This window comes from Siphateles boraxobius, unplaced genomic scaffold (assembly GCF_051911475.1).
Source record: "Siphateles boraxobius isolate OS27281-9 unplaced genomic scaffold, OSU_SipBor_1 24, whole genome shotgun sequence".
In the NCBI taxonomy this organism is placed as follows: Eukaryota; Metazoa; Chordata; class Actinopteri; order Cypriniformes; family Leuciscidae; genus Siphateles; species Siphateles boraxobius.
In genome coordinates, this window is record NW_027508855.1 from 4,765,703 (window position 1) to 4,785,277 (window position 19,575).

Here is a 19,575-nt window from a genome sequence, read left to right on the forward strand (position 1 = left end):
CAGATAAAACACCTCTTGCACAGATGTAAAGACATATCAGAAACGTATTTATAATTTTCAAAAGTTTTACGCATCAAATTCTCGAGACATTGCAGTGATGTGCGGGTTGACGTCACGCATCTCCTCCTGTCGTCTTCCGGCTGAAAAAAAAAAACAGCTTTGCCCAGTCCCACCGCAGGAGACAGAGAGTTCGAAGTGTGGAAGACACCGCTGTGCCAGACATGGCTGGCTTTGAAAACAAGTTGAGTTCTTACACTTTAACTCAGTTAAACGAACTGCTCGAAGGTGACGAGGAGCTCAACAAATTTATCGACGATTCGGAAGAGGTAAGTTAAGTTTATTTTTCTCGTGAAGACCGTCGCGAAGTTAACGTTACCGCGGCCAGTTGATTTGTAATCTGGAACAGCACCATTTTATACAGAGGTTCTGCATCGTAGGCCTTGTTTATTTGTATACTTTTAAATACTTTGTTTTAGAATTACGACTTCTTTACACTAGGAACTAATTAAATTTGAACGTTTCTGCGCGTGATTTCAATTTGGTTTGTTTTTGTCGTCGCGGACTATGACAAAGTGTTATGTCATCCGTTAAACAATACATTTTCAATAAGACAAAGTGACCTTGTCACAGAAGCAGACACTGTTCAACCTACCGTATAACGTTATAATAATGCCCTTGAGTGAGGAACACACATTTCCTCTGTAGAGTCTCTGCTTTGTTTTTATATCCCATCAGTGATGAAAGTCATTTTCTCGTGATCCTCTTTTGCAATTTATTACTGGCATTGGTCTTGTGAATTTCTGTTTTTATTTGTAGTAGCATTTCATTTTGACATGGAAGAAACCCTGTCAGCATGTGTTTGCACTTAACAATTTTTATAATGCAAAGCCCTGGTTTGCCACCATATTTACTGAAATTAGTATTTTGGTGTCATAAATTCTATTTTTCCTATTTAAAAAAAAAAACAACTAAATACCTTTTAGTACAGTACAGTTCTGTAGTGCATGCTTTTTATGTTTCTTATAGGCAAGATGTATGATGTGCTTGTTCCCCCCGGTGATTTTATTTATAAAGGGAAAGTCTGTGACAATGTAACGTGTACATGCTACACTGTGTCTTAACCATTTGCCACAATCAATGTCAATTATAATGTCAATGTCAATTATAATTTTTGATGCATAACCATAAATGTATTTACATTATACTAAGCACTGCCAATGCACACAGTATCAGTACCAGGTCTCTGACTCTGACTTGCTGTGTAAGTTCAAAGTTTGCTCACTTGTGTTTGCATATTATCAGTTAGATAGTATTATGGGCATGTTCACAGCTTTGAGTTGATTTGACCTTCCAATTCATGGAAAGATGTCAACCTTGACTCAGTATGTGTCACAAGAGGATGTTTGATCTGGCAACACTGTAACTTTGTCTTATAACAGGTTATTTTTTATTTACCTGGCCAAAGAAGTTATTTATAAAGGACTCTCTTAATCATTTATCTATTGCTTTTTAAATAAATATCTTTCTTAAAACTAGCCTAAGCATTCTTTAAAAAAATAAATCTTGGCTTTTACTTAACTGAGATAAATGGGTTAGTACTAGAATGGTGCTCCAGAAGCCAAATATAGTAACAATTCATATGTAGAACATTATTTTCTGCCACATGAATATGGCTGCGGATTCATATATGGGTCTATATGTCTTTTAGAAGGCTGTGTTAGCTTAATTTGATGAATACCTCCCCTTAGTCGGATTTGGAAAGGACTAGCATTATGTAATCAGTGAAGAGCAATAATTTGCATTTCACAAGCTAGGATTGGTTTCAGTATTATCTGCCAACTCCATCTACTTAATCTTTGATGTATAAAGAACAGTTTCTCTAACTGTATGTTTTGAGTGCTTGTTTAGGTATTTTATTTTTATCCCAATCATGTAATGTGTAGGACATCCTGGCACAGGCTGTGTAAAATCTCAGAAGAACAAATGCTTTCTAACCTGCCAGCTGACAAAGGCAGGTGTTTGAGAAACATGAGAAAACTGTCACTTCTTCCTGTTATGCGCTCTGACACTTGATACCTAAACTGAAACGGCAAAAGTGCACCTGTTGAAAAGGGAGTCACGTACTGTTAAATGTTCCTAATGCCAGTCATAGTTTCTTGAGTCACCAGAGGTTGCATGTTGCAATAATTATATTGTTTTTTTGTGAGTTTCCTGGAAATGGGATGTCTTCTCTGTGAAATTGTTTTGTATTGTGTGATTCTATGATGTGTAGTGTACAGCTACCCTTTGCCACTGACCCCTCTTTTTATTCATGCTTTTAGGCCATAACGTTCTGTTACAGTGGTAAGGATGTTCTGAACATCCGGTATACAAGCAGAGGCTTAAGGCGGAGTGACCTAAATATAAAAGGCCTGCCGATTCTAATCAAATTCTCCATAAATAATTTTAAGCCTCTTAACTGATTCTCAGTGGTGAATCTCTTTTATATGCATGCAGCATGCATACTAATTTAGGCTATACGAGGGAAGCACAGTTTACACCGTTTTTTTTAAATCCCATCTCTCTCTTGTGCCCATTTTCAACCACTCCTGTCCTGATTTATTTGAGGGCTTGGTCTATGGGCGGGTAAATGTATGGAGTTTTTCGTATCTTTTACACATAAGCTCTTTTACGTATTGGGTCAGTAGGCCATATTTAGGTAGCCTGGTAATAACCAAACTCTGATACTTCGCTTTGCTTCGTAGACAGAGTCTGGAATGGCATAATTGAAAAGTGTTTTCTTTCTCGCAGGGGGGGGCGCTTGTCTGAAGTGTAAAATCATTGGTTACCCGTAAGCCAATCGCGTAACGTTTGGTTATGACGTGTGTTATGCGCTAGCTCAGCCGCATCGAACTTCCACTGTAAACACATGTATGATGCGAAAACGAAACCATCGAGATAAATACCGGAGTGAACATGGCTGTGAACGACTTTTGCAGATTATGTGAAGTAAATCTACGCATAGATTTACTTCACATAGATTTACTCCTTTCTATGACACCCTGTAAAAACAGTAACAATGGCATCCAATTTACCATATCAATTTGAGCGTAAGTTTTAAAAGTAAAGTAATTGATAGGTCATAGATTTAATCTTAGTTTTCCAATGCCCATATACCATGTTATATACACTTATCTTAAAATGTATCCTGACAGTTCACTCTGTCACCTGAAGCTGCAACATGATGCTGCGAGATTTATGAACAGTCAAGGGAAAATATTTACTCTTGTTGCAGACTACAGTGAGATTGCAAATTTGTTTTTCCTTTCAAAAGGCATGACACAATAGATTCTCTTTCTGTATTTCTTTCTGATTGTCTATTCATTTATACTGCTGTTTAAAAGTTTGGGTTCAGTAAAATGTTTTTGAAAGAAGTCTCTTATATTCACTAAGACAATTTATTGTATCAACAAAACTGTTATATTATAATAAATGATGACAATTTAAAATAACTTATCTATTTGTATATATTTTAAAGTAGGGCTGCACAATTAATCGAATTTCTAATTGCGATTACGATTACGGATGCCACGATTACGTAATCGTTCAAAGCCGCGATTACAAAAGAAAATTCACTCTGTGTGTGTGTGTTTAGGACATGATTATGTTGAGAGGCGAATCACGACTAGCCTACTTCAGAAAACCCAGCACAATATGACATACCAGGCAGTGACGTAAGTGTACGCTGAATTAAAAAGACTTTCACCTCAGAAAAACATACTTTACTGTCCTGTCCCGTTATACTGTGCTCGTAGCGCGCACTCTTCAATTGCAGGCGCAAATGCGGCGGCGCGCGCTGTGTATCGCTTCACTGTATAAAGTGCAAAAGAAACTACGAGCAACGTCGTTACAATGTAAATTAGTAAGTCACGAAATAAAAGTAAAATACCAATAAATCACGTGTTAGCTGAGAAGGATTTACATGCAGGTATGATTTTCATTCTATTCACCAGGAGCTGTTTCATTAACAGTTCTTGTTAGTATTGTGTATTCACCATGGTAACTGTCGTTTCCATAATCACCAAAATGCCACTTTATTTTCACTTTGTGTTTTTTTTTTTAAATATTTTTAAATGACTGGTGGCTCATATCAACATTGCATTAACAAAAACTTGTTTGGGACTTCTATTTTATTGCTTTAGCATAGTCCTAATGTTTATATATTAGTAGTCTTTACTATTAGTCATTCTTACAATTTATGTTTATGTTAAGTAAAGGGGGACAGTACTTGTGTGTGTGTGTTAACAATTTTTGTGTAAACATGTATTATAATACGCCTATATATATTCAATGTAAATTGTGATAATCGTAATTAATTATCGCAATTACAATTTCAAGGGAATAATCGGCAATTACTATGATTTTTGTCATAATCGTGCAGCTCTATTTTAAAGTGTAATTTATTCCTGTAATGGCAAAGCTGAATTTTCAGCAGGCATTACGCTAGTCTTCAGTTAGTCACATGATCCTTCAGATCCTTCTGTGATATGCTGATTTGGTGCTAGAGAAACATGACTTATTATTATCAATGTTGACAACAGCTGTGCAGCTTAATACTTTTGTGTAAAAAATAAATTTTCAGTATTGCTGCACGATTCATCATATCGCAATCGCGATGTTAAGCCAGTGTGATTAGCCTATAGACCTTATGCACCAGAGAAACGAGGGCGCCGCCATCTTTAGAATATTGTCTTTGAACTTCCGTTTTTGCGTTCTCTCTGTATATTTCTATGGCATCGCTGTCCAGGAGTAATTAGCTGGTGAAGTTGATTTACTTATTGTAGAGTTAACGAAAGTTATCATGAGCATTGTAATGTTTATCATAAGCATTGTAAAGCATATGTCTTAACAAATGGACCTTGGAAATTTTTTTAAACAAGCCGTTCATTCATAACTACACAAGATCGCTGTGAAAATACAGATCGGAAGTCAAAAGACAACGAGCTCAGCGCTGAAAAGGGGCGTGGCTACATAAGGTCTATATGACGCGAAATGCTGTGATTTTATATGAAATAAACAAATTAGGGCTGTTAACGCAATTAACGCAGCATCTGTTAATTGTTGTCATCCTTTGGCTTGTGTTACATGATCCCGCTCTTATTCGTGCGAAATATGCTTTTAAACCATTCATGCACGACAAGTCAGAAGAGAGCACACTGCCTGTGAATGTCCTGACTGTGACTCACAGAAAGACGCACACCAGTATCATGCGCATGCACAGACCGCGCGCCAGAATCCAGTTCTCTTCCGCGCTTGAACGAACAATAACACACAATTATGCCAAAGTGTTGTTTGTCAAGTATCTTCATTACATAAGAGCAGTCTTATGATGGACGTAAAGAGTTGTGAGAGAATGAGGCGCGTGTGAGCTCCGCGTCTCTGTCAGCAGCGGCTGCTTTTAAAGGGCCAGCAGCCAATAAAGCTTTCTGTCAAGTTAATCAAACAACAAAGGGAACAGAGAAAATTACTCCCTGCTCTTGACTAAAGAACTTTTGTAGCTTTAATAAGGATTAGTCTATATCTATAATTTATAATTTATGCAGCGCAGACTGTTTGATAACTTTATTCAATTTCTGTATATGTCCTACCTGTTAGACAGGAAGATATGACAATATGTAAATATGACGTTTATGTGAGGATTATTTGAAGTTCACTTAAATTTAAAAGCTGTTATATTTTTTGAAGCCTAATAAATGTTTAAAAAAATTGATAGCTTTCAATTGTAACTATGGAATCACTTTAATGTTGGATGGCTGTAATTAATGTTTAAAATGGGGAGGTGGTAATTTTTATCCAGACATCTATGGCTTATTGATCATTATAGGTGTTATCAATCATTTAGTTGTTGTTGCTACTTGGAGTTGAGAAATAGACATTTCAGAATTATACAAGAAACCATTTGTTTATTATATCGCAATCGCAATATTGACCTCAATAATCGCAATATGACATTTCCCCCAAATCGTGCAGCCCTTATTTTCAGGATTCTTTGATTAATAGCATCAATAGCATTTATTTGAATTTTTTTGTGTAACAATGTAAGTCTTTACTGTCACTTTTGATCAATGTAATGTGTCCCTGATGAATAAAATTATAACATTTAAAAATAAAAAAATGTAGTGACCCCAAACATTTGAATGGTTGAGTATTTAAATGTATATGTACTTGCCTTTTATTGAATTAATTTGTTGTTCCTTGTGTGTTCTCAGATTAAAGGAATACAACAGAACAAGGAGATGACCCTGGCTAGTAACCGTCTTCTGGCTGAGCAGAACCTTAAACTCCAACCCATGCTTGACCATCAAAAGAACGAGCTAACCAGACGTTATCGGAGCCTACAGGAGCTGTTTGAGGCCTATCAGCTGCGCAACTCCACTCTAGGTAAAAACTGTGATTAAAACATAACTCCCTTTTGTCTCCATGTCTTTCTGTGTGTTGTATGTCCCTCACAATTACGCTGCCCGACTTTTACTTGCACACCGTCTTGGTTTTTCATTTTATATTATATTGTGGTTAAAATGTCCTTTATGTGCCTGGGACTATTTTTACCATATGTAAATTTGAAAAGCAGCAATGGAGACAATGTAAATGTTTGAAGCATCCCCCTGGGCTTCAACTCATATTGTTGTTGTTGTGGCATGTGAACTTAGTCATCTTTTCCAGCTACAAGATACTCTTTGAAGGGCCTGTTTTTCAGGTTTTACATGTAATTTTCAAAAACTCTTAGTTTGTCCATCACTTCCCCCTATATTTCTCTTCTTCATGGAAAAGGAAGGCAGAACTAAACGGTAGCAGATGACTGTCATAGCTGAGAAGGATCTGTGACTTTAAAGAGAACAGGGACTGGTTTTCAGTTTCCTCCACACCCCTCTGCACGGTGTGTGCTGGTATCATGAATAAAACGCTGTCACTGATTACCCTTTGTGATGCAGCAGTTGCCTGGAAGCTGATTCCAAACAGCACTCATTTCATTTTAACATCTGTACGCTCAATGTCACTCAGCTGGCTTGGGTTTTGATATATATTTTATACTGGAACTGAAGTATTGAAGAATGTTGGAACTTGCCTTGCCGCCTCCCACTCCCTTTAAGTAAAAAAACTGGCAGCTGTGGTTGCCAGAAATTTACTGTAAAAATACGGTAGCAACATTTTAGGTTTTACAGATTTAACTTAAATTTATAGTAAATTACTGTATTTCATTAACTGATAAAATGTTAATATACCAACCTTTATTTTGTACCTTTGTAATACACTGACAACCACCAAAAAAGGTGGTTATGAGAGTCACATGATGAATCAAAGCTCACACAAGCTGCTTTTCCACAAGCTGAGAAGATAAATACTAATATGGTATGTCACAGTGTCATTCACACAAACACACAAAACACCATCATAGTAACACACTTGACACTAAAGTAATGCAATAAACATATAACGAACATTAGAACTAGGAAGAAAACCTTAATCTCAAAATTATTAAACCCCTTAATGGCAAGAATCTTTAGTACTTAGTAGAACACCCTTTTGCTGTTATGACCTGCTGTAAACGAGATGTGTAAACAGACATCAGCTTCTGGCAGTGTTTCTGAGGAATCTTAGCCCATTCCTCATCAGCAATGGCCTCCAGTTTAGTGTTGGGCGATATGCTCCATTTTCATATGCTCCATTTTCATATCGTCCTATCTTAAGCCTGTGAGATCGGTGATACACGATATTATCGTGAGGGGGCGGGGCTTACTTATTTGATTATTAACTTGATTATTTACTCATTAATTTGCTTGTTTTATTACTTCATTTTATACGAGAATATCTTTTTTTATTTTGCTAGCAAAGGTGGAGTGTTTATTACTAGCCTATCAGGTTATTTCTCGGTAGTATAGTGAGGTAAAAAAAGATCCTAATCATTTTTGTATCTGACTCAAGTATTTCAACATGTCAGCGGGAAATCTACGGACACACATGATCCTCTCATGCCGTTACAGATGCAGCATTTTGACTGTACTTCTGCACGAGATGAAAACACGTTTTAATAATTTCTAAGGTCAAGAAAGAGTCAGAGTTTGCAATATATGTGCTCCCACCAGTGCACTCTCTTGTCTGGATGCACTTCACATATGCGCACTTCAATAAGCCCAAAGAACGCGGGTTCTTGTGTTTAAAATGCCGGGAGAAATCAGAGTAAGGGGCAGAAATCTAGCCGAGTCGATCGGTTTATACTTAAACTTATGACTTGTCTCCGATAAAGGAAAACAGGTTAATGCCTTTACATGACCACATGCATTGTCAGTTTATTCAGAATAATCGTGTTAGAATGTGTATGTAAACGCACTCATTCTCTGAAAGTGAAAGTAGAAACTGACTGAGCTTTCGGCTGTTGCTGCATTAACGCCGCGTTCTCTGAGACGACATTGGATATAACGGTATAGCGACTATCTTAATTTACTGGCTTAATATTTCTCTTGTGGACCTATGTGATGACAGTGAAAAAATTAGAGGAATACTTCTTGTTAAACAAGTGTTTGAAGCTGCTTTTGATTTTCATAGATGGCAGAGTTGTGCTGTGTTCGTGAACTTAAGACTGGCCTATATTATTTTAGTAATATTATTATTATAAATATTTAATTGTATTGTTTTTAGTGTTATTAGTGTCATTTAAACATTTTGTTAATGTGCTATGGTAACAAAATACTGATGAACAACGATACCGTTTTCATCTTGGATCTGTACAAGATATGCGTGCGTCTGTTAAAACAAGCACTCTTGACAATTTGTGAATGGATCACCTTGCAATTCAATGTTGATGTGGGATGTAGGCCTAGTTTTTTTATTCTGTTTTAAAAACATTTTTCTTAGAGGAGTCCTCATAAGTGAGTGGTGGTGTTGTCGCAAGTGTTAGGCTATGCGGGGATGTCGTTATGAATTTAGGCAAGGCAAATTAATTGTAGTTCCTAATATTAATTATAAAACAATACTAGCTTTATAATAATACTACTAATAATAATAATTCAATACGTTCATGGTAAAACGAGCCAATTATCGTATTGATATCGTCAAAGGCATCTGCCATCGGCGAAATCTCAGACTATCGTCGATACACGATACTATCGTCTATCGGCACAGCCCTACTCCAGTTCAGTAATATTCTTGGATTTGCGTGCTGCAACCGCCGCCTTCAAATCTTACCAGAGATTTCCTATGGGGTTCAAGTCAGGTGACTGTGATGGCCACTGTAGAATGTCCCAGGACGAATTCTTGCACCCAAGCCTTGGTGGGATTTGATTTTTGGGATCATTGTTCTGTTGGAAGCTTAAGCTTCCTCACTGATGGGATGACGTTTCCTGATACTTCAATAAATCCATCTTGCCTTCCACATGCTGCAGGTTTCCAGTGTCAGAGGATGCAAAGCAGCCCCAGAGCATAACAAGCCACCACCATGCTTAACTGTAGACTGAGTGTTCTATTCAGCATATTCTTCACTCTTCTTCATCCAGACATACATAGGATCCACAGGGCCGAAAAGTTCCAGTTTTGTTTCATTGCTCCACAGAACAGAATCCCAAAACTTCTATGGCTTATTTATATGATTTTGAGCAAGTTGGAGCCGACTTTTTTTGTGCTTTTGGGTCAGTAGTGATGTACGTCTTGGAGTTCTGGCATGCATTTTGTACGCGTCTTACTTTGCAAGCTGAAACCTCAGTGCATGTTGCCACCAAGTCTTGCTGCAGGTTTTTTGCAGTCACTCATGTTTTTCTGAGCCTTCTCAGAAATCTGGTTGCAGCCGTTCATAGCTTCCTTTTTCTGCCCCGTCCAGTTAGTGTAACCACTGTTCTTTTAACTTTGAACTTGCAAACTATGCTTCCAACTGTGTTTCTAGGAACATTTAGTGCCTTCGCTATCTTTTTGTTTTCTCTTCCTTGTTTGTGATGGACGATGATGTCTTCTCTTAACTTTTTGGACCATTCTTTTCACTTGTCATATTTCTAACATGCAGTGAAACGTGACACTCAACAAAACTAGCCAGTTCAGGTTATATATCTTAACCTTGAAATAACATTACTCCTACAGTGAAATAAGATTTTGATCAAATTGCCCACCCTAAATAATGCATTAACAGTTACAAAATAGCTAAGTTAAAGTATGCTCTACTATCATCCGTAGTTCAAGCCAGGGTTGCCTAGTCCACAGTTTTTCCTACACCAGACATTATTTGTAGCATTCCACCCATCCAATAATCTCTTTGCTTTTTGTCTTTTCTTCCACTTTAATACAAGTTATAGCATGGAAAAACTTACAAGAACATCAAAAGGTATGCTGAAAGATATGTTCAACTTACTGAAATGTCACATAATAATTGTTCAATCAGTGCAGTTGAATATAATAATTAATTAATTAATTTTAACCTCTAATACAATAGCAATGTACAAAATTGGAGGGTTCCCTGCAACATTAAAATTATGTGTAATTAAATTATATTCAAAATAAAACTTTTTACCTAAATTTTGTTTTGTTATTTACCTACATTTTTCTTTGTTTTATCATTATAAATTTTTCAAGTCTATTTGGCATCAGTGGCTGTTTAATTTTAAAAAAAGAATTAAATTGAAATAGTTCACTCACCCACATTCAGTATTTTGATGTAAATACATAGGCTACACATTAGGTACGTACCTTGGTTTTGAAGCACGAGCTTGCCGTCAGGATAATCTTCAATGCGAAATGCAATACTTCTGTGTGAATTTGAAACAATTACAGGCAAGCGTAAGACGTAAGTTGTGCTCTGAGGAAATCGCACCTCAAGCGCATTGAACGACACATGCATCTGACAGTTGGGAATTGAAGCCATGTAGTTTTATGATTTAGTTTGAAGCACTTAATATAAAGCAGATGTGTTCACAACATCAAAGTATATCGATATAATTTGTCTATAATTATAAGTTCAGGACGTGCAGTGTTAAAACAACTCTGCATTCATTCAGTACACATGCGTACTGAACTGAAAGATATTAAATGTAATAAAAATGCAAAAAAGGTTTTATTTAAATAAAAAATGTATATTTGTTTGTAATTTATATATATATATATATATTATTATTTTTTTTTTTATTTTTTTTTTTTGAAAGATGTGCCTGAGCCTTATGGTGTAGCAGTATTGAATATCAGATTTAGAGGAGTTTTCCTCTGTGAAACCACTCACTTTTCACTTCCAGCCCCTCACATTAGATGGTTGCCCCCTTTGAGGTCCAGCTCTTTTTTTGTTATTTTGGCATAGAGTAAATAAACATGGTGTACTGTCATCTGTATACAGATGAAGAGAAAGATAGTGGCTTTGGTGAAATGTAGGTTACCCACTTTCCCAGGCTGGGGCGGTTGGTTATGCCCCAGATAAGGATTTACTGGCTCAGCAGCAGCAGCAGCAGTGCCAGTGCATCGGGACAGGGTTGTCGGCAGGCTGACCAGTCAGCCGTTCCCTTGACCCAGATAAACAAAAGCCCTAGTTATCAGGCTAAATTGTGTGGTGAGGGTCCTGTGTACATTAACTTTCTGCCACCACCATTCCGAAAGCCACACCATGACAACAGAGCAGCTATGTGGGGTGTTTCAGCGTGACGGCCCATTCTGATGCTGCGGTGGTGCTCTGGAGTAACAGTGTGGCTTTGTGCCCTGAGAAACGGGTTAGAGAGGAAGTTGAATGCTCACGCTCACACACACACACACACACACACACACACACACACACACACACACACACACACACACACACACACACACACACACACACACACACAGACACACACACACACACAGAGACAGACAGTATTTTCTGTCTTTCTTTGTTCTCTCACACACTTGCACAAAGTACGTTGAATGGGCTTACTGTAGACCAGTGCTTCTCAATTATTTTCTGTTACGCCCCCCCTAAGAAGTAAACATTTTGCGCCCCCGAACTCTACGCCGCGACTGTAAATAGTATCATTTGTCTATAAAATTGTTATAAGTACACCTCTGCATAACATTGTATTAGGGCTGGATGATTAATCGAAAAATAATCGAAACCGAAATTCAGAGCCTAGAACCGACGTAATTTTACCATGTTGGTTATTTCGTTTTTTTAATCCTATTAATATTTCCGCCCATTGTGTGTTAATGTACTTTCCCCTTAAAACATTACCGCGTGTGTAGTCACGTAACTCCGCCCCGTCCAGTCTGCGACATTGAAGCAACATGAGCCCCTTTCACACAGCGTGTTGATCCCGGGAAATTGCCAGAACAAACAGCTTCTGTGAACGCAAACACGACCCGGGATTGATGCCAGGTTGGGGACATAGTAACATTGCCGTGTTCAGTCCCGGAACGCGAGCTGTGTGAACAAAAGACATAATCAATGCCGTGTCGTAATGATGGCGCTAAGCCGGGATCGTTCGCCAGCGTGAAACGGTTCGTAATGCGCTAGTTTATGATCGAATCAGAGAAAAAAAATGCACAAGCGTGGCTTCACGAGAGAAATCGCAGCTCATAAGCAAACTATAGACGCCGCTGGGACATGTCACGTGTCTTTGCGGGTTGTGCGTGTCTGTGTGAAAGCACTCTCTTGATTCCAGAAAATCACTGGCAGTGTGAATGAACCAAAGTCAAACGAACCCGGGTCAAATCCCGGGCCACTTTATCCGTGTATTTTCCGGAATCTCTGTGTGAAACGGAACTCAAACCCTGAGTCAACTCAGCAACAGGAGCCGCTTGTACCAAAGAAACACGCGAAAAAAGAGAGAGACTGACAAACGCCCAGCAAGTGCCTCCATTCCACAAAGCAGGTTTCGATAACACAAGCATTTACAAATGCTACACAATATGAAAAGGATTCGTTTTTTTAGTTTTATACAAGTTATATTTTACTTTTAAGATGGTAATGTTTACAATAATTTATTTTGTTTACCAAAATAACTATTTTCTATATTTTTAGGAAACTTTCTTTTTACATTAAAACTTAATTACTTTTTAAAAGCCTTTTTTATTTCAAGCATTGTATGCTTTGTTTGATTCAATTGTTTGAAATATTTAATAAGTAAGCATTAAAAGCTATCTGTGTGTTTCCTTATTTTAGAATCACAAAGATAGGATTATGCATTCTTTCATTAAAAAAATAACCGTGAATATTTACAGTATAAGCCTTGCCAGTGACACATGAGAAATAATTTATTTTAAATAATCGTTCAATAATCGTAATCGAGGTAACTTGTTCGATTAATCGCGATTATGATTCTAGCCAAAATCGTCCAGCCCTACATTGTATCCTTATTAACATTAAAGAAAACAAAAAAATAAAGAAATATAGATCAACTTACAACAAAGAATAACTTTATTAACATTGTTTTTTAGTCTGTCAATCATTATTTAAACTGTAAACATTTTTGACCATTTGATACTGAAAAATAAAATAAAATATAATCAATAAATAATAATAGATTCAAATTGATCAGCAACATTAACTCAGGAGCACAATATATAAAACACTTTCACCTATAAAACAACAATGAATAAACCAATTTGTGCTCATTTTTTTTTTTATCAAAATGAGGATGAAGTCAGGATGAGGTCAGGATTAATAGCTACAATGAGCACGTTTTGCAGTGTACAGCTTTTCGAAGCGGGGTTTGAAGCATGATACTGCAACTCTCAGCTCTCGTTTTCACTGAAAAAACTCAATCGGCTTATCAGCGTGATTGGGGTGTAATGTCTAATACTGTATGTGACGCCTTGATTTATTTGGCTTCATGCTGTCCGCTGCCAACATTTTTAGACACAGTAAACATAGGCTAATGGTCTTTCCTCGTCTCCCACCGTAGTCACAGTGAAGCCAAGCGCTGCATACGCTTTGTCATATTTCCATGTCTTGGCTTTCGGGAGACTTACGTTTGTCTCATTATCTCCGTCTCTCTCCGACTTCCTTTTCATCCCTGTTAAATATTTTCCATGGTGTTTCTTAAGGGTTTGTTATATGCGCTTCATATCTCCTGCTCTGTGCTGTGCTCTTTTTCGGCGCAAAAAAACCTACTCCCTGCGGCATAAAAAGCATGTTCCCCGGGGTCACACGCGCCCCCCCTGGCACTGCTGTAGACTGACAGCAGTTTCATGATCTGCAGGATGTTTGGAATGAAATAAAACATTGCATTGTGGGATACAGTCTTTTGCACAGTATGCTTTGTTGTATAATGTTTATTTAGGCAAATGCAATATGTCATTTAGGTATTTTTAAGCATACCAAAACATTTGCATATTGTTCCCATGCTATGTCTATTGTAGAATGGTAGTATGCTAGTCATAGCCAGATGCACTTCTACCATGTGCATGTCACCAAAGTCTGACTGAGAAGTTGAAGAGAACAGCTAAACTGACGAGAACATCCTGCCTAAACATCCTACGTGAGAAAGGTTTTCTTCTGGGCAGTGGGTTTATTTGCTCTACAATTTATGTTTAAAATGATTAGAAAAGCAAAAGTAATAAAGTGGGTCTTTGTTACCTTCATGTCTCTAAATCATCCAAAACATCAGGGTCTGTTTCATCCAGTACTTAATGTGATCAAAATAATATCCCACATAATAGAACATTAGTGTCTGTGTTAGTGTATTAAACACAAGACTCTATTTAAAAGGCTCTACCTCCCTTGCTTTCCTGCTCCATTTTCATGTGGCTCATACAAGGTCGGAACAGTTTTAGGTTGTTTACTGTCGGTTTCTGTTTGTTGAAGCACGTATACTGAATCATACGGCTGATAAGTCTGTGCCTGCTTGATTCTGTTATATATATAGCAGTAGATATTTCTGTTTTTGAGCTGATCTGAGGTCAGTTTTGATTAACAGTGTATAGGTCAATCATCAGTATCAGCTGATCATTTAAGAGCAAGCAGTGAGTTAATTAGATTGTCATTCAAAAGAAGACTGAAAAAGCCCTTCGCCTTATTGATTATAACGGGATAATTCTTTTTTATTATTCTTTTTTTTACATCACTCAATGAAATAATCAGTGTTTAGTGGCAGGAAAACAAAAAGCACCAATATTTCGGTGTCTGCAATTGTGAGCTTTTTTGATAAACGGTGAACTACAGCCTTCAGTGTTTCACTTTCACTACTTCTAAAGAAACCGCATTACTGGAAAGGGTCCAGGTAGTAGTTTGGTTGTAATGTGGTGAACATGGCAAGGACAGCCTGTTGAGTGGTTGGAAAACATGTAGAATTATGGATGGTATTTTCATTGTAGCATGAACTACAACACACAATGACACTTTTGTAAGATGCACCTGCCAGGAAAATAAATGTAAATAGATGTAAATCAGTGAAGGGAGCTGGCCATAGGTAATAAATCACAAGGTATCAAAGGTTTCGCTTGTGATGTCTGACGGCTTTGATTTATGATCAAATCAAAGCTTATATCGATGTATTTTTCTGCAAATTTATTTAATTAGTATTATAAGTTTTGTGATTTAAATTTATTTTCCTCTTTGTTTTGAGCTATGTCTAACTGTTAAGTATAGAACATTACACATTTATCTCTTGATAATGATTAATGAATGCCTGTTATGTAATTTAATCAAATAATACTTTAAATTGGTTTCTGACGCAAGCGTCTGTTGACCTCTGAGAATTGCTGATAGACTCATCGAGTTGTACAGTGAAACCTGAAGCTCCGGCTCCTGAGCTTAAAGGTGAAACACACCCTGTTGATGCCTCGGCTAATTTACTCAAAGGGACATTGTGTAGGAATTTCTCCCATCTAGCGGTGAAATTGTATTTTGCATTCAAACGAATTGTGCTCTCCAGGGCCTCGCTTTTTCAAATGCGTGTTGCATCTACAGTAGCTGTTATGTACCAAAAAGCTATGACAAACAATGCAAAAACAATCATATGCTCTATTAAAATATATTCTTATCGAATTTCTAGTTTACATAAAAAGTAAACTTACAAACCTTGTTTTTAGCGCCTTCTCAACTTTATTCAATAGCTGCTATTCATCAAAGAGCCTGGTTAACTTTTAACTATAATGGAAGCCTCCGTGGACCTACCCGTCACATAAAGATAATAAATTCTTCATTTACGAGGATAAGTCAGATAATTGGGAGAGGTATTTGTACACCATTGAGGACATATTTATGTATAAAAATATTGATTTTAGTTAATAAAATATCTAAAAAACTACACATAGTCCCTTTAAGGCATGCACGCAAAGTCTTCAGATTTATCTTGCAGCCTTTGATGTTACACAACTACTAAAGCCAAAAGGTGCCGCTTTCCCTCAAAACAGATCTTATGTCTAATCTTACATGTTTAATACCTTTTCAGATTAAAACAATTTTCCTAAAATCCCTTGCATTACCACTTTAATATCATATAATATCTTGCTTACATTTACAATGATGCATTTGGCGGAGCTTTTATCCAAATTGATTTACATTGTATTTTTTTGGGTAATTGAACCCATGTCATTGCCAGCACACTGCTCTACTGCTTGAGCTACAGGAAGGCAGTTTTTAACTGTAATCATTTTTCAAACTTCTTGATAACAAATTTTTCTGTTCTGTCCCCTCACAGACCACATATCTGGAAACATGCCTTTGGACACATTGCTTGCACTCCTACAAGCAGAAGGGGCCAAAATCGAGGAAGAAACTGAGGTACCTCACTCACCTTATCTTACTCATTAAACTTACTCTTTAAAGTTGCACGATATCTGCTAGGGATTGTACAACATTTGATGCACTCATTAGATGATGATCATTGCTATTTTCTCTTCCCCCCCTTCAAATCAGAACATGGCCGATTCGTTCCTCGATGGTGCAGCCCCCCTGGACACATTCATTGATGAGTATCAGAATAAGAGGAAGCTGGCACACCTGCGGAGAGTCAAGATCGAGAAGCTCCAAGAAATGGTGCTGAAAGGACACCACATGGCTCCAGCTACACCTCAGCCTTCTCGCTCTCAGGACCTTCCCTCCTGGCCAGCAGTTCTCCATAGAGAGGTCAATGGTTCCCCTATGCCGTTGCCCCGCCGGGCTCCGCCTCTTCCCCCTGTTAAAGTCACTCAAACTCCTGCTGTCCAGCCCGCCACAGCCGTCCCCTACTCTCCTACCTCTCCGTTCTCCCCCACTACTCCATACCCCCCTATTCCCCCCAGAGTTGGAAACACACCACTCATTCTTAACCAGGGATACCCCAGCATGTACATGCAGCAATACCCCCCACCCGTGCCCCAGAGACCCCCTCCACGCATGGCTCCCCAGCCAGGTTTCATCATGCAGTGAGCGTGGGACATTACACTCTGTGGATGAGAAACTAAGTGCACACTGGACATTCATTCAAGCCGTTTGTTGGTCCTTCAAGCTGCATGTTATAAAATATTGTGCGCCAAGATGGGAGTCTTGTCTTCTGTAAAATGAACAAGACTTTTCTGCAATCAATGGGGCATCTACAACAGGATATTCAATTTGCACTTTAGACTACTTTTGTATTTGATTAGTCATTGCTGGTTATGGAGTCGTACTGTTCCCGTTCCGTGTTCTTCAGCAGCGTTAGATCAAGTAAAGATATTTTATGTGAGCCTCAGGTGCTCCCATACATGATAAAGACATCAAAGTTCAAGAACAGGGTTTCAGTTAGGCCAGCTTGACAGATATGAAGAGCCAAGGTTTGATGTGTTGGATTCTGTTTGCGTTGTCAAGATCATGCTAATATGTCAGTTCAACCACTCCTCAGACATTTCATACCTGAAAAAGCTGCTTTAAAAAAAAGGTAATGCCTATGCAAACAGTCTGAGACCGGGCTGTGCTCATTTTATTTGGTGAAAGAATCAAAAACATTTTTTTTTTTTGCTCTGCAGGTTTTCTCAGACCTGCAGCCAAAGATGTTATTTGTTTTTCAGTGGAGGTTTTGGGTTAAATGTGGGTGAAAATTTGGTACTAATGTTTTGGATAAGATTGGGTGATCAGAGCTACTGCTACAATAGAGAGAGGACCAAAATGCCTTATGCGTCTTTGATACGAGCAAATTCGTGCTGATGTAGGGAGCTTGTTGGCTAGAATTTGGAAAAAGTGAGAGTGAACGGTAGTGTCATGGAAAATAAAATGCTCAAATGAGTTATTTTTAACCATGTAAGTGTGAACATTTCTGAAGCATATTTGCTTGTACTGCCATTACCGTGCTGATGCTCTATGCATAATTTACCATTTTAATGTTTATATCAGACACCATAATCCTTCTTGTTTATTTTTGTCATCTGGTGAAAAGATGTTCATTGGAGATGTGCTTCCTTTTCCATAACCCTCTCATATTAAGTGATATTTAATGTTTAACTAATATAGCTACATTTATTTTAACTTTTTTGTTGTTGTTGTTGTTGTTTTTTGCTCCCCCCCCCCCCCCCCCCCCATAACTTTACTGGTAAAATTGGACTTATTTCTGTCATCACGTCTGTTACATATATATTTTCTGTCCAAAATATGTTATTACCTTAGTCCATACCTTTTGTTTTTACCCTGGATCTGTTTTCAGTAGTATGTTGTGGTTTTTCCTGTATGTTCATGTGTCTCAAATAGTCACTTTGTGCCTATGATGGGTAAGATGAGGACTTGTTCACTGTGGTGAGGAGTGTTTTGTGCTACATATTCCTCTTTGCCTTCCCGTTCTATAGCAAATTATTTAATGCCCAGAATACACCTTTTTTAAATGTATATATGTATATAAATATATGCTGTTTACACAGGTACATCCTTACAAGTGTCCTTTACCTAAATATCTAATTTATATGTTTTACGTATAGAGCCATAATTACATTGCCTCAAATTCAGGAAGTTGACGTGATAGAAACAGGAAGAGGAAAACATTTTTGTGTGAAGTCCTCTCTTTAATCACCGGTGCTGCTACATTCATTTAATGAGCTGAACCCAGATGATGTTAGTATGCAGGCTCTGTTTGAATTAAATCACTCTGTGTTTGTCAGACTCGGGTTTGGTACCTGCTTTATTATCTTGATGCTGATGAGCACCAGATTGAGAGGTGGAATTAATTGGTTTCCTCGTGAATCAGGCTGTGTTATATCTAGACATTGACTAAATACCTGTGAAAACCATTATGTACAACGACAGGCTTGCTAGGCATCTGGAAAAACCAGTTTTCACCCTTGAAAATTGTTTTTGTTTGTATGTATAGACATGGTCTTGCATTGTCTTAGAAATAATGATAATGATTGCTTGGTTGTCAAAAGTTAACTTGGCTGTGTGCTTTTGCTGGCAATATAAAATTGTTTTTTTACTTTCCTAATGTAAAATTCGCAGAGTATTGTCTATTGAAAGAGGTAGACATTGGAAATGGAACTGACATCTCCATTTGAAAGATAATAAATGATATAATATCACTTTTTTGTGTGTTTAACTTTTCATGCATTTTATTCAGGAATGAAGGTTACATTCTTTTTATTAGTTGAAGATGCAATATAGCTCTATGGATAAATCTGATGGGCCCTATCAAAGAATTTGACTCCCCCTTGTGGATG

At 37.6% G+C, this 19,575-nt stretch overlaps 1 protein-coding gene across 1 annotated transcript; it reads left to right on the forward strand.

Moving 5' to 3' along the window:
- Nucleotides 1-132: 132 nt before the first annotated feature.
- Nucleotides 133-19,437, forward strand: vps37ba (VPS37B subunit of ESCRT-I a). The gene is made up of 4 exons (XM_077240887.1): nt 133-326; nt 6,249-6,420; nt 16,620-16,702; nt 16,838-19,437. The coding sequence occupies exons 1-4, from the start codon at nt 222-224 to the stop codon at nt 17,327-17,329; spliced, it is 852 nt and encodes a 283-aa protein (XP_077097002.1). The 5' UTR covers nt 133-221; the 3' UTR covers nt 17,330-19,437.
- The last annotated feature ends 138 nt before the right edge of the window (nt 19,438-19,575 follow it).

What these genes read in the sequence shown, in the direction of transcription:
- vps37ba (XM_077240887.1), top strand. Translation starts at nt 222, where the DNA reads ATGGCTGGCTTTGAAAACAAGTTGAGTTCTTACACTTTAACTCAGTTA. An exon ending in TTATCGACGATTCGGAAGAG is followed by an intron (nt 327 to 6,248) that starts GTAAGTTAAGTT and finishes GTGTGTTCTCAG; the next exon opens with ATTAAAGGAATACAACAGAA. An exon ending in AAATCGAGGAAGAAACTGAG is followed by an intron (nt 16,703 to 16,837) that starts GTACCTCACTCA and finishes CCTTCAAATCAG; the next exon opens with AACATGGCCGATTCGTTCCT.